This window comes from Akebia trifoliata, chromosome 4 (genome assembly GCF_017979445.1).
Source record: "Akebia trifoliata isolate Shusen 1 chromosome 4, ASM1797944v1, whole genome shotgun sequence".
In the NCBI taxonomy this organism is placed as follows: Eukaryota; Viridiplantae; Streptophyta; class Magnoliopsida; order Ranunculales; family Lardizabalaceae; genus Akebia; species Akebia trifoliata.
The window spans coordinates 17,177,132-17,193,346 of NC_141378.1; the positions used below are offsets into that span (position 1 = coordinate 17,177,132).

Consider the following 16,215-nt stretch of genomic DNA (forward strand, 5'->3'; position numbering starts at 1 on the left):
ATATCCCAATCGTACTAAAACCAAGGACATCAACCTCAATAAAAATAATAAATAAATAAAAAATCAGTTTAATATAAAAAATAAAAAAAAAGAGTCTTCATTAACGATGGGTCTAAGGCTGTTGGTGTTATAAAGAACATGCTTGAGTCGTTAAGAGGAAATATCACTATGTGAAATTGAAAAATTCTACAAGAAAATTCGACGAATCAAAACCCACGAATTGTAAAAATCAAATTTTGACAATCAAGTGCTATTAAATTTTGATATGCTCCTCATATTCGACAGTTTAAAGTCGTCAAATTTCTTCCATTCTCCATTAATTTGATAAATTTGGGCCGTTGAAAAAAAATATCAACGTTTTAATCCATCAAAGCCTGATGATTTTTATAAAATTTGTCTAAGATCGAGACGTATCGTCAGAGTCGTCTTGATATCAGGCATAAACGAGACAGACAAGTCAATGCATTGGATGAGATTTAAAATTTCACGTTCATTTTTCTCATTGTTGAACAAGACGTCTCAAAAATATTGAAAAACTTGTCCGAGACGATGTCCGGCATGGACGAGATGAGAAAGATTTTAAAGCCATGTGTGAGACACGTTGGCTCCATGAATCGACTCCACGTCTCCGTGTAAAAAATCCGTGTGTTGAAGCCGTGTAAAATGTATTTATATCAATTTTGTCTTAAAACCCTCTTCAACAGTTCAAGTAACTTCCAGAGACGTTGCACCATCACAAGCCACCGGATTGCTTCTACGACTCTCTCTTACACACACATTTTAATAAATTAAATTAATTAAAACCCAAAAAACCAATAAAAAAAATCTGCATAAAATCGGTCTTTATTCCTCTATTTTCATGATCGAATTTCTTTGGAATTAGGGATGTGGAGGAGGAGATGCATACAGGTTTCACGATTAGGGTTAGGGTTTTCTCGGAGATGGATTTCGAGCGAACCACGAAAGAGATTCGCAGCTCTATGGGGAAATGGTGATTATGGGAGATTAGGGTTAGGTACGTTGGAGTCTCAATGGTCTCCCTCTGTTTGTACGGCCTTGGACAACCAGAGCCTTCGCGCCATCTCTTGTGGTGGAGCTCACACTCTTTTCTTGACAGGTTTTCACCTATAATTATCTTTTTATTTTGTTATTTAAAGCTGATTCTCAAATCTCAAGCTGTTGCAGCAAAGTAGTTTGAAATCCTGATTGGAATTAACAACGTCATGAACGCATTGCTTTGAATTTCTCCTTTTGGCCTCAACTACCGTTAAATTGTGAAGAAAATTGCATTAGTTTCTGTTAGATGTTAGCTGAATTTTTGAAAATTAAGTTTTTGGAAGAAATCACTTTTTGAAGGAATTGCTGTAAATGATATTTTGATGAGGGTTGGATGCGTTGCCATGGTATTTTTTATTTATTTATGGTAAATGGGCACTAAATTGAGAGAAAAAAGAAGAAGTGAAACTACGCATCAAACAACCAAACAATGACATAGAATTTAGGAATAGTCCCAATGAGAGAAAAATAAAATAAAATCATTTGAGATGGTTTGGGTCTGTATGAAAAAGTCATACAATGGTGAGGGGCTCTTTGGTTCCAAGTCGGGAGATCTAAAAGGGAAAAAGTCAGGCCATAAATGAAATGTATGGAGGTCCTAAGCCGACATTTGAAGATAAAAGCCCAAAATGAGAATGAAATGTATGGAGGTAGAACTATGGAGATTTGTTTTCCCAATCCCATTTTTATTTTATGGTGTTTTGCTGCATGTTCAATGAATGTAATGCCATTTTATGTGTTGATTGTATAAGCTTTTTCTATGGGCACTTCATTGGAGGCAATTTCTTGGGTCAAGCTTGTCATGGGGCTTGAGTGTCTTTGCAGAAAAGCTTTCAAATTCCTTAGGAGTGTGAGGTATAGAAATAGACGGGATGATGACACTTGGAATGGGGTCCACATGATCCCTTGTAATCATTTGTGCCTATTTGATGCTTAATTTTATAAGCAGTGAGAAACTAAGACAACAATTGTATAAGATATTGGAAAGTTCTGACTGTATGCTTTCTTATGGTTTTTTAACTTCACATTAGAAAGTTTTTATATGAAGGTGCCAGCTTGCCAATTCGGTTAACGTCGTTGAGTGTTGATACCACTATCTGGGTTCAAAACCCTTCCTCACCTACTAATTACTAAGCACCAACCCACTTGCTTATGAAAAAAAGGAAAAATAGAAAGTTTTTATATACCTACCATTTAATGTATATTAATAAATGGAATTGGGATTGTAGAGAAGCCTCTTTTATACCCTTTTGAACACTTCACTTATTCTTGGGCAATGTGCTTTTGGCTGTGGATTGGTCCAAATTTCATGATATATCTTTCCTTCTCTGATCAATTGAAGAAGGGTCACTGTATTTGCACTCACCATTTGAGGTAAGTGCACCTCTATTATAAGGGGAACCTTAATAAGTTATATATACACATCCCTATTAAGTGCACCTACCTACCCAACCCATTCATCATCATCTTCTCTTTCTTCTTCTTCTTCTCTCTCTCTCTCTCTCTCTTTCTCACACACACACACGCACACACACACACACACACACACACATATTCATTCATTCATTCTTCTTCTTTGCATCTATAAAGATTTGAATGAGAATTTCATGATACAAGAATCAATACTCATAGAATATGAGCAACCCAATCCATTTTAAATGTGATTAAATTTTTTTTTTGAATAGTCCATGGCCTATTGACACAAACAAAACCCAAAAAAAAAAAAATTGTTTTTGTCGACAGGCACCTGTTGACATGGTTTTGTCTGTGTCCATAGACACATGTTGACATAGCTCAAGCGAACATAGAAAAAACCCAATTATATTACTTTATTTATTTATTTTTTACAAATATCAAAATAAAGCAAACAGTAAGAAATTACCTCCATTGATGTAATCTTCCAAAATCTTAATCTTTGAAGTTTTAGAGATGAAGAATTGATCGATAAAATGAAAATGTGAGTTGCTCACTTCGTTTTCTATACGTGAGGCAAGAACGAGAAGGTTAGGGTGGTGCACTTACGCCAAATGATAGGTGCAAATAGAGCAACCCATTAAAAGTTGGTGGTCATTATTCCTAACAAGCATGCTGGGTTGTATGTTGATTTAGTGAAGAACCATTTTTTCGTGAAATGGTATACATTTGTGAAGCTTATTGCTCGCTTTCTGTATAAGATGACAATGGGTTTGATTTAGGATATCTCTTGTTTTCTTGGTATAAGTTTAAGGACTATTGTAGCTTTTCCTGGACAGAAAATGGACGTGTTTATGCCACTGGTCTCAATGACTTTGGACAGCTAGGGATACAGGATGAGAAAAGCTATACACTTGTATGTTGAACTTGACCTTTTATTTATCCATTTGGTTCTCTCTTTTCTTTGGAAGCTTTCATACTGTGCTAAATGCTAGGTTATTTTTGTTGGCTTAAATATTGATGTTGTAGTCTATTATTTTCATGTCGTTATATTTACTTCTAAAGTTGTATGTTAAGAATGGGCAATGTGCACTGAATCTTGGAATGTAATTTACTTAGTTTGGAAAAATAGAACTTTTCGTCTGACATCACTGCTTTGTCAATAGGTCTCGCTGACATAAAATATGCAAGGGATTAGGGAAGAGTATTCCTAGTGTTAATTGTATTTCTGTTAAGAACATTCTACCAATGAGTCCACATCATCATGTTTGCTCTTAATCATATTTAACAAAGGATGTGATCTATCACATTTGCTAGTCTTCAAGGATAAGATCCTTTGCTGCCAATGCACAGCTGCATTTCTCTCTATGACTTAGCTGCATTTCTTGAGTCACTTTCTGCCACCAACAGACCCTTATTTTCCTTGATTTTTTTTTTTAAATTCTTATAGGATGACTTTGAATTCCTTGTTCACTTGGTTGGTCGTGTTAGTAGGACCTATCTAGGACTTGATGACCTCTTCTTAGTGAGTAAGCAGTATGGAAGACGTTGGACAAACCTTGGCAGTTCTAGCAAAATTGAGCTACATCCAGCTCATATTTGGCTTCTTGTAAGTGGTCTTGTCACATTTTGTTCCCACCACTAAGAAGTTGGTTTCCAATTTGCAATAAGATCCAAAATTGCAATTCTATCATCATTTGCGCCTGGTCCCAAATATTGGGGCTTTCTTTAGTACAAGGCACAATTCCAACAAAACCCTCCATAAAGCATTACCAAGCTCCAAAGAAGTATTTCTTCAAAAATTCTTGTCTGGTCCTTCCTCACCCCCAACAAGTAGTAAAAAGATGGATTTTTTTAAGGATTTCAGTGCTAGAATTCGGAGTACTATGCATGTGAGAAGAAATGAAACAAATAGCGATCCAACAGAGAAAACAAACCGTACAAAACACAGATATTTAGTTGGTTCAGCTTTGAAGCCTAGATCCACGGATGAGAGTCGGATCACATCACTATATTCTTGACAAAGATTGTAGCCTTAGATATAACTAATCGCCACTCACATTAAAGGAGATGAAAGCATTTTCTCTATTTAAAACCCTAATCCCTTCACCCAAGAGAACCCCAACAAGAAATATCCAAAATACCCTTTTTCGATCAGATCGGATTGTGTACAATTTCTGGGTCGGGGGGTGATCCCCTTCCCCCTAAATCTATAAGCGCAACTGAAGAAAGGTTCCCTGCATTAATCTGCAGAATACGAGATACTTATCACAACAATGCCAGCCCAACAGTAAATCGAGAACATCTGTGGGAGAGACATGAAACAAACAAGTTTTATCTTTTTGTTTATTCTCAATGAAGTAACCTAAGCAGCATTCATTCATTAAAGTCATCTGAACGAATGTTCTAATCGAACTGGCCATCGATTTAGGATCAACGGAAATCATCATTTAGGGAAATGCCAATATTTGAAACGTATTCTCTTAGAAAAAGGAACTTTATAATCAGTTACTAGTAGTCCAATATTCGTTCTGCATGTATTTATTCTATTTGTCTCATTTGAGTGGGTATTGATTGTTAATCAAAGCACTGGAGATGGCTTTTTTTCTTCGTAAATTTTTGAAGTGACTGTTTTCTAACTTGCACTTTGTGCATTTTTTAGATTTTTTCATTAAACCTTCTTGGATGATTGTAGGAGCCTCTTGAAGTTTCAGGACTTCCCGAGGGAATTCTCCAAATTTCAGCTGGTTATCATCATTCCTCGGCTGTAACAGGTGTGGAGTTGTGATTTATGATACCATCAATTACTTCGATGTTTTGTTTTTTTCTAAACAAGATGCATTTGAATTGTGTTTTTTATTCATGAATGAGGAAAAAAAGATGTTAACGTCCAAAAAAATGTTAGACTTGGTAGTTCGGTCTATTCCCCAAGTAGTGGAAAGTTTTCTAATCCGGTTATAACGATTATGTTACAATTTTAGACCTAATACAAAAGACTAGGATCACTATGTTTTTGCATCACTAGGGTCTCTCACCTTGATACACTAGAGTGTGGCATGTCCTTGCACGCGTTCAATGCAAAACCCAAGTCTGCATGTCAGGGCATCGTTCACATGTAGTAGTGTACTAATCGAGTTAGTTAACCTATCAATATAATCAAGGAACATTCCATTCAAACGGCAATCAAAGCACACAACTCAAGGGGTGTATCACCTTTTTTAGTTTAAAAAAAAAGGTAAGGGTGTAAGACTTTGTACTATCTGCAAATACTAAGGCTTGTGCCTTATTGAGCCTGATTTAATTTTTTTTTCATTTTATTTTTGTTAACGGTGACATTATTTATTCATATTCACCAATAAGAGACAAGGTTATATAAAAGAGAGAAATTGGGAGAAAATGGTTGAATGGACCAAAGAAGAAGATCAAGGCTTCCTATAAAAAGTAGGAAATAAATAAGGGAGTGAAGAGAGAATGTAGCAAATACTCTAGCATATGGAAAAGGGAGGATCCTCTGTGAAAATTTCATCCTAGATTTGTATCTTATCACAGCTGTACCAAAATTTTCATCCTAGCATATGGTACGACCACGTGGTATCTGGAACTCATTTGTTCAAAGCTAACATTACACCATTGAACTTTTTATGAGCAATCGCTTCTCGTGCACTCACTGTCCTACAAGAGATACAACTCATTATTGAGTCCCGAATGCCGAACTCTGCTTAGTATTCCCACAAACTCCTTTATAGTGTTGTGCTGGACACTTGTCCCAAGTTTCCCACCTTCATCAATGTCCATATTGATCCTCAAGCAGTCAACCAACTGATGCCAATTATGTTGGTATCTAAACACTATTTGCACGCTACAGGCTGCAACTTGAAGAACAAAATGGGCTTGTTATTTCTATGCAACCAACATCTCATAATGCACAAGAGATATTGTACCAAGTATTATTTATTGGAAGCATCCACACACTCCATAATTGTGCCTACAATGCTTCAACCAGGAAGGACCCAATCATCCTACACTAAGCACCTGACAGAGGCACACCCAATCGTTCATTTAATCCCTCAAGTTGATCTTTTTGTTATGGTGACTTAAGAACTTGGGTTCTCATAAGCTCCAATTGCACCTTAAGATCTTGAACTTTCTTTTGCAAGTGGGAAATGGACTCATTACTTCCATAAACGTGGTTTATGAGAACACAATCATCCTAAAATAAGCACCCGACAGAGTCACACCCTATCATCCATTTGATCCCTCAAGTTGATCTTTGTGTTCTTGTGACTCAAGAACTTGGGGTTCTCATCAGCTCTAATTGCAACTTGAGATCTTGAACTTGCTTTTGCAAGTGGAAAATGGACCCATTACTTCCATGATTGTGGTTTATGAGCTTTGCCATACCATCTCAGGCCACAAGCCACAACATATACCCAATATCTAGAAGACCGAAATTCGTAAGACCCTGATAAAATTTTCAGAATACATAAAAAATATATATGGTGGTGAAGATAGCAGTGTGTGAGATGGGTGTTGAGTGGCGGTGCAGGCCAAGTGTGCACGTTGAGTAAAGGTAGATCTAGGAGATAAGAAGAAGATGAAGAGTTAGTTTATTTTTTGTCTTTTAGCTGGTTGGCAGCCTAGCAGGGAGTGGCACACTTTTATGGCATTGCTTGCTAACATTCCTCAATATTATAAAATATATTTTATTCAAAAAATAGATTTTTTTAGAAATTTTTTTTGATCAAGTTGAAGGTTGAGCAAAATTATTCTACGTATAACCTATTTATGCACAATCATAGATGTTTAGGGTGAAAAAAATTGGAGTTTCCCCATATTTCTGAGATTTCATGCAAAAAATCCTCGAGTGTGCAACAATCCAATTTAAGTGCATTGTAGATTAAAAAAATATGTTGCATTTACAGCTTGATGGTCCATTTTTATCTAGAAATTGAAAGAAAAACTAATTTTCTTTTTGGATATTTCATGAATACTTTGACATGATAGAAAATCCCAAAATTTGTTTTGTTTTGCTCTGCCAATCAATGTAATGAGTTTTTACCAACAATCAATCAAAGCAGATTGATTATCCTGTTTTGTTTTCCAATTATAGAACATTGAATTTTGGTCAAGATGCTTTTTTCTGAGAGGATTCTAAGCTCAGAGTTGGAATATTCCAACCGAAATATTTCAACTGAGAGGATGCCATGGTCAAAAATCAATACTCACTGAAATTTCTGTTAAAATGATCGATGGTTTTATGATATATATATATATATATATATAAAAGAGAAACTCTGAGTGATATTTTGTGTTGGTTGGAATACTTACGAAATGATTGATCTTGTCATAAATCATCGATCATTTTGACATTTAATTAAATTTAGGTGCGTTACATATACTGGGTTTGGGGGGCATAGTTTGTTTGGCACTGCACATTAGTAATGTTCAGGTCCATGTGTTCGTCACTTATATTAGTAATAAATTCTTATAGAATTTTGCAAGTATTCAATTTTTTCTGTTACAGTTTATTTGGCATATTAATAAGGCTATTGGGTAGAGAAAGTTCAAACTGCTGTTAAGGTTCTAGTCATTTTATGATGTATTCATCCAATGCCTTTGTATTATATTTTGTTTTGCACTTATTAATTAGAACAAATGCATTTGTTGCTGCTATATTTTGGTCAACTACATTTTTTTAAGTGCATACTATTACTTATATGAATCCAAAGTTGCTTAATAATATTCTGATCTCTCATTTTGTATTTATAATCCTTTAAGGAAGTCTTGTTTTCTTTTCTTTTTTCATTCATTGCTGACGAGAGATTGTGGCTTGTTTGGTAGTGGATGGGGAACTCTACATGTGGGGAAATAATTCAAGTGGGCAGCTTGGCCTTGGAAAAAGTAGTAATGCATCTCTTACCTCCCATTAGAAATGTGGTACAAATAACTATTTTCTTAATAGAATATTTTGAATATTTTGATGTTTTTTTTTATAATAATAGTTCCTGTTGTTTTTACCTTCATAGATTTTTTGTGACCATTTCTAGTAGAAGGTATGTGTGATGCACATCGCTCAAGCGTCGCGTTTGCTTTACACATACAATGGCTGATAATAAGAAATATTGTTAAAATCATAGGATTCTGGATTTGAATCATACCAAAAAACAAGGTGAATCCCATGCATGGATCACATTTATGGATCACATTTAGGTATGAATCATACAATTCATATTGGAATCATGTTACACAATCAACATTGGATCTGAAATGAATTATAAGACTCAAAATTGCTATGCTTTATGCGGGAGAATAGGTGACGCCATGCGTAGACGCACTCTTACTATGTATATAACTCTCTCAACTTACTTAATCACCAACCTTTCATTTCATTTTTCAATAAAACACCTTTTTTTTCCTTTTATTAATTCTGAGAATTCTTAACAGAAATAGATGCTGGTGTACATCTTCTTGTTCCTCTTGTTTCTATTTCTACGTTGTAGAGAAAAAAAAATGACCTGATGTTGTTGGACCTGTATTTCTTTCTCCTCTTCATTTTCTTCTTATCTTCCTTTTCCCATATTCCGTTTTTACATTGTTAAAAAAGTAGAACTCTTGGAAAAATACAATTTTTGTTTTAGATGTTTTAGATTTTAGTTTTAGATGTCACCAATGTGTATAGAGCTAAGTGAGATGCATTCTTTTTGTACATATGTTTAAATCATTACCCATTATAGACAGCACTAACAAAAATTGAGTGACCAGTAAAAACAAAAAGAAAAAAAAAAGATCGATCTAAGAGGGTATATATTTTGGAGGATGCTTCCTTTTACCATTTGTTGGGGCATTTGGAAGGGAAGAAACCATATGATTCTTTAAGGGAATAAAAATGATCTCCAAAATATCATGCTCCATATCAAAGATTTATTGTTCCATAGATCTTCAAGGAGTGTGGGATAATATTCTTGAAAGATATTGTTTTCAAATGGTGCTTGGTTGTCAGTTCGGACTTATATTTGTTTTGTTTTGGTTTTCTTTATTCCTTGTTCTCTTCTTGGTAGGTTCTTTTGACCCTGTTGTACTTGCATTTATTGTTTTTCTTTTTTCCGTTTTCGTGATGCTTTCTCTCTCTCCACAAAAAAAAAAAGGTCTTTGGTATACTTGTCAATGTTTAATGGTGCACTACATACTATATTGACTAAATAAACACAAAAAATGTCTCTTTATGATGAAATGGGAATATCTAAGTGTATTCTTAGGGGGTTCTTCAGCTTCCCTGAGAAATTTAGCCATATTCCGAATTTTTGGATATTATTCACATTAATTTCTCAATTTATGAGGAGAATCTTTTTTAATATCACAATCCAAAAATTTGAGTCTCAATTTGGATCCACCCCCTCTCCTTTCATTTTTACGATTTGAGTCCATTCTAACAACAATATAAGGAGTACAAATGACCTCTTATGGCTAGAAGGAAACATAATTTTTTATTGAATCATGATAATCTGACTACCCCATGTGGCACACTCAATCGACTCTCTTGACTTGACAAGTTCTGGAGCCGTAGATTTGTATGCCTTAGGATACAAAACTACACTTCCCATAAAAAAGTGTTATTCCGAGGCATACAGATCTGCGGCTTCCAAACTTGTCACGTTAGGAGAGTTGATTGAGTGTGCCACGTGGGGTAGTCAGATTATCACTACTCTTTTTTATTTTTTATTTTATATACTTCTAATATGAATCTCCAACAGACACTTGTTTACCTTTTTCCATTTGAAACTTAATCCTTATTCAGATTAAAAACAGCCATTTTTCGATCAATCCTACGTCCTAAATTTCAGGGATGCAGGTCACACTATCCAATTCCTTTTCTTTGCTTCATTCGGATCATATTTCTATTGGTGATGTTGAAGAATTTTTTATTTTCTTTTTTCATTGGTGTGTTGATATGGTTTCCTGAGATTCCTTAAGACTCTAATGTTAGACCTATGAAGAACTAGAAGCAATGCAAATTTTTCCATTGCTTATTAAAAAAAAAGCAAGTTTTTCCATAGGTAAGATTAGCATTTGATTTTTCACGTTGGATTTTTTGTTCATATGTGTAAAAAGAGTGATTCTTCCACTGATGTTTTTAAAATAATGTTCTGTTATCTACTTTGAACTATTCCTTGGATGTACAAATAGCCAACTTTCAACCTGCAAGCTCTTTTATTTATGATCCAAATTCTAGGAAGTAGTATGATAATGTTTGCATGATCAGTTTGTACTTTTTCAAGTTTTTAAATACTAAAGTTATTAAAAAAATTCTATTGGAACTAACAGTAAATGTCGCTTTGTAATACTTTGCAGGGGCAGCAAAGATAGTTCCTACACCAAGCAGAGTTGACTGCTTGAATGATATCCAAATTAAAATGATAGCTTTGGGTGCCGAGCACTCAATTGCTGTCACAGGTATGAAGTTTCTACATTTAATGCTTAATATATAATTATAGGGTACTAAAGGAATAACATTTGTTAGGATTGACAGTTGTTTCCTTGTTGTATTTTGTAGATGAAGGTGAGGTCTTGAGCTGGGGTGCAGGAGGGTCTGGGAGACTTGGTCATGGCCATCAATCAAGCTTTCTAGGATTTCTAAGAAGTACCAGGTTGGACAAGGTCTTACAATCTTTCACGACCAATCTAAATGTTCTATAAATCTTAAATGCAAATATAGAATTAATTCACACAGTATAGGTTTTAGCAAATTCTCTTTGAACCTATTGCATGATATACTGCTTTACATGGAAATGGAATGAACTGCTTTTCTTTTCTTCTCCTTGGAGCCACTATGAGCAATTCAGTGCTCATCTTTCCCATCAGAGATTTCATTCAACATTTTGCGTACAAACTAAAATGAAATTTTACTTATAAAAAAAAAAAAACAAAAAAACAAAAATGAAATTGATTGGCAATGTGATTAAATGATAGAATAAAAGGAGAGAAATCGACGTATGGGTTCTTTCCTCTCTGACTAGGATTTTATGGAAATATCTAATGTTTATGTTTTTTCATAATCATTAAGAGGTGAAAAATATCTGTCCTTCTAAGGCTATTCTTAATTGAATAGTCTATCTTGGGGTTTTTGAGTGGATGTCTTTTGGCTTCATCATAAGATCATGAACTTTGTTGAACCTTTGACCACAAATATTACTGAAAAAAAATAGTTTTAATAAAGACACCTTAAAGCATATAAGAGGGTTCAGAGGGAAATTCCTTGAAACAGCAAGCATGTAAATGAGGATTCTAGTAGTGTGGAAGCTAACTATAAAATTTTCAATGATTATTCAGTTTCCATCTTATGTAAACTGAAAGTTCACTTCATAATGGGCATGGAATAAACTTTTCATACACTACCCATGTATGAAGTGATAAGCTATTCAGTGTGTAATAATCCCATGCCCATTATGAAGTGAACTTTCAGACACTAGCCATGAAACAGTCATAGTTTATGTCATCATTATCAACATTTCATATTCTTATTAATACAGTTTATTTGGTAATATTCATTAGAACTTTATTTTGTTTGTCTGTGACTTACTGTATATTAAGATCAATTTGTTTATGCAGTGAATTTACGCCAAGACTAATAAAAAAACTTGAGGGTGTTAAGGTATCTTCTTTTGAAAAATTACACTCCCTTTCTCCTTTATAATATTAGTATCACTAAAGGGCATACAGTCTAATTGCTCCATCTGGTCACTCTAATGTAGATTAAAGCTGTCTCTGCTGGATTCTTGCATTCAGCTTGCATCAATGGTAATTGATGATGTCTTGTGGCTCATATCACTTTCTGCAATGGTTACTTGTTCTTTTTATAATAATTTATGTTGTCTTTTTTACTTTCCTAATATTGGCAGAAAATGGATCCATTTTTATATTTGGCGAAAGGACATTAGGTAAATTGGTAAGTCGCGGTAAACCTATGTTGGACGGGCCAATGTTTCTTGCTTAAGTTAGGTATTTCTTGGATTTTCTGGTAGATGTGATAATTGAAACTTTTCTAAATGAAAATTTTCAGGGATTTGGAGACGCAAACAATGCTACATCACCAGCCATTATGAGCAAACTTCCATTTTGTCATGAAGTTGCATGTGGAGGTTATCACACATGTATCATAACAAGTACCTCCTTAACTGACATCCTTTTCTTTATATAATTCTTTATAATTAACAATAAATTTTATTGGTAAAATATAAATTACAAATGTACGAAGAGCTTGAATATGGTATACCTCTATATAAAAAGTGCATCCATTGCATTAGTTGCACTCCGATGATACAGGTGAAAATTACATCTCGTATTCAGCCAAATGTTTGTTAAGTGTCTACATCTCGTATTCAGCCAAATGTTTGTTAAGTGTCAAAGCTGAAGTCTTTTTTTTTCTTTTTTCTTTTTTCTTTTTTGTGGTGGGGGGTGGGGTGTTACAAAGTAGAATATTCCACAAGGATTTCACTGTAATAGCTACAATTTCTTAAAAGAACCAAAATCCTAATTGAAAATTTTGTTACGCAATGTGAACTTCGTCTTCCTTATAATTTTCATGAGTTATAACAAATACACTACCACTTAAGTGCCAAATACCAACCATCAGAAGTACCTTAAATCTAACTCTAGTAATGAGTAGTGACTAAACATTATGCAAACAAAAAGATCTTGGAATCACCTTTCTGACTCATTTAATAGATTCTATTTATCACTATAAAATTTGAAGATTTATGTCCTCTATTTTTGACATCCATCCTCAGTACTTTGGTTACCTCCTGATTTTTTTGCTCCACACAGCGTGTCACTTCTGGGGAATGCCCTAGCATGAACTGAATGAAATGTTTAATTAAGGATTCATGTTAAGAAGTAACTGACTTTTAAACCGACTTCCACTTTGACACAACCCTCCTTTATCCTAGGCTTGGGACTGGCAATAAGTGTAAAAGTAACAATTTTTATTTCTTTCGCCTACTATTTATGTCATCCTTCAATTTTTATATTGTGATTCCAATTTATATCCTCAACTTTGCATTCCCTTGATGATTGACTTGTGAATCAGAACTTTTGTTCTAATGTTTATGGTTATCTACTGTACAGGTGGGGGCGAACTATATGCTTGGGGCTCAAATGAGAATGGCTGCCTCGGAATCGGGTATTTGCAATCTGTAAAGTTTATAGCAAGAACAACAGCACGGGGACTTATTGTGACGTCCAATATTCCCCAATTTCAAATCTTTGAATTTTTTTTTTTCTTTCAGTAGTTGAGATATTCTTTAATCTCAGTTGCACAGATGCCATCCATTTACCAGAAAGAATTGAAGGTCCATTCCTGAAATTTCCTGTATGTAAGGTAATTCGTTTAGCTTACACTTGACTTCTGGATGTGAATATTAGATGCCACCATAGAAAATCTACACAAACTATATTTTTTTCTCTTTCTTCTAGTGCTTCTAATATGTTTCAAAAATGTTTGTTGTGCAGATATCTTGTGGTTGGAAGCATACAGCTGCAATTTGTGGTAAAGATGTTTTTATGGAATTTATAAACCTTAATTATAAATTTTGGATTCCGTCAATACTGTTTCCATTAATTGATATATCTTCTTTTCCTATCTCATGGATTTTTTTTTTTTTTGCAGAGTAATTAGTAGTTTTATTTAAATTTCCCTTTTATTTAACTAAAAAATAAAATTCTTGAGCAATTTTATTTGTGTCAAGTCCTCTCGGGAAATTTCTTGAAGTATTCGTGGTTTTTCACATGAATGCCACCTATTGAAATGTGCTTGTGTCCAAAAAAAAAAAAAAACATGTATGTTTCTTCATCATTTCCTTATGGGCATTGAGTGTAACTGAAGTGGGTACACATCATTCCGTACCCATGTCTGACTGACACCTGCCCATATCAATGGAGCATAGTTTAGTGGTTGCATTTTCTATTGAATTAGATACTTAGCCACTATTTTGTTCAAATGAACTAGCTCAAGGATTTGTTAATGAAATAAATTGTGTATTGAAGTTATTATTGGAACTAATATGAACTATTTTTCTATTAGTCTTTGACTGTATGACCTCCATTTTTAAACCTATGTGGATGATAGGTGCAAAAGTTTTCACATGGGGCTGGGGTGGATCACATGGAACATTTTCTGTAGATGGCCATTCTTCAGGAGGACAATTGGTTTGCTTCAACCTCTTTTTAAGCTTTTATTAAAGTTAGATAACTTGCTCCTTATGATCAAAAGAACCATGACCATGTAGACTATCATGAATATTTTTAAGACTAAGTTGGATACACCAAAGGGGATTGCATTCATGTGTTCCACAGTTCTATATCAAATTTTATTTCTCTATCATACTTGGATGGCTATACATTTCTGAAATGAATCAAGTTCTAGTTTGTAGCTATGAGGTGCCTGTAAATTTTGTATGTTTCTGTACTAAGATTTGGATTTTTTAATTGTTTTTTGGGATTTTTTTCCCCCTCCAGTTATTTTTATCTCATCCTATATTACTTCATATGTAAATTATCCGTGTGTTTCATTCATCTCAGATAAAACCCGAATGTCCACTAAAACATTCTGAAACGGTATAAAACTTTGGACCATTTTCATTTGTACTACCTGGATTGCTATATGTTCGGATGCTTCATTCTTGTAATTTTAATGTTTGTAATCAACCCCGGAACTCCCTTGAGATCTTAATATATATGTGAGAGTGGTGAGGGAGAGAATTTTTTCCTTGAGAGAGTTAAACATTCAGTATGGTTTTTCTTTATATTTGGGTGTGATTTTATGCTCATATGAGGTTTGATGCTTCGGCAACTCTATTTGGTAAAAAATATGATCTAATCCTTTTCTTTTGTTTTGCATTATTTCTATCTTAGATAGTTGGCACATCTTCTCTCTCTTTGTTTTCTCATTTTCCTTCAACGTACACTGTGGAATATATCAAGTATTTCAATTGTAATTACCATTTATGCCTTTTGTTTTACAGGGACATGGAGACGATATAGACTACTCTGAGCCAATAATGGTGAACTTCGGCAAGAATGTGAAAGCATTACAAGTGTCATGTGGGTTCAATCACACAGGTGCCATATTCGAGTACACATAATAAGCATTGGGAAGAAATTCTGCAACAAATCATTGAGTGTAGTTTCTGATGATGAGGAAATGTTTCGATCAATCTATCTTCTTTCTTCAATCCGGTTTCTGATATTCATTCTTTGATAGTCCCATTTAGATATATATATATATATATATATCAAGTGTCATCAAATAAATAAAGATTTACCATTTCTTGTGGCTTGAGCTTTTAGGATGAAACGTACTGTACTTAATGAGGGAGAATTAACTTAAAAAGATTTCCTGTATATTCATCTATGAACATAGATCCATTTTTAAAAGTACAAACTGCATAATATATTGGACTTGTTTTATGAGGGCTGTTTATTGTGAGAATATCTTCAATTCTATCTTGACGCATTGAGTTTGTCGCAGTCGATTATTTACTTAGTTAATAAATTGTCCATCAGCCCTGAAAATCAGTAAATTCTTGTGAACTCAGTGACTGAACACGGTCTGTCGCCTCTTATACGTTTCGCAACTCATTGGTATTTCCTTTTTGGTTCATAATTTTATTTGATGTTGTAAGGGCTTTTAATTTTGGCACCATTGTTTTTGTGCATTGGTTAAGCTCTGAGCGAGTCTAAAGAAACCAAACT

General features: G+C 34.2%; 1 protein-coding gene across 3 annotated transcripts; it reads left to right on the forward strand.

Annotated features, from left to right (window-relative positions):
* Positions 1 to 582: 582 nt before the first annotated feature.
* Positions 583 to 15,930, forward strand: RUG1 (Regulator of chromosome condensation (RCC1) family protein). 3 transcript variants are annotated; one of them, XM_086440068.1, is made up of 15 exons: positions 583 to 1,117; positions 3,309 to 3,385; positions 5,165 to 5,243; positions 8,311 to 8,373; positions 10,819 to 10,920; positions 11,021 to 11,114; positions 12,076 to 12,118; positions 12,219 to 12,264; positions 12,366 to 12,412; positions 12,527 to 12,629; positions 13,591 to 13,645; positions 13,777 to 13,843; positions 13,975 to 14,011; positions 14,591 to 14,670; positions 15,486 to 15,930. In XM_086440068.1, the coding sequence occupies exons 1-15, from the start codon at positions 886 to 888 to the stop codon at positions 15,603 to 15,605; spliced, it is 1,245 nt and encodes a 414-aa protein (XP_086296194.1). In that variant the 5' UTR covers positions 583 to 885; the 3' UTR covers positions 15,606 to 15,930. The 3 variants fall into 3 exon arrangements, with proteins under 3 accessions (XP_086296194.1, XP_086296195.1, XP_086296196.1); XM_086440069.1 differs by having other exon boundaries at positions 588 to 1,117; positions 8,311 to 8,370; XM_086440070.1 differs by having other exon boundaries at positions 894 to 1,117; positions 3,295 to 3,385.
* The last annotated feature ends 285 nt before the right edge of the window (positions 15,931 to 16,215 follow it).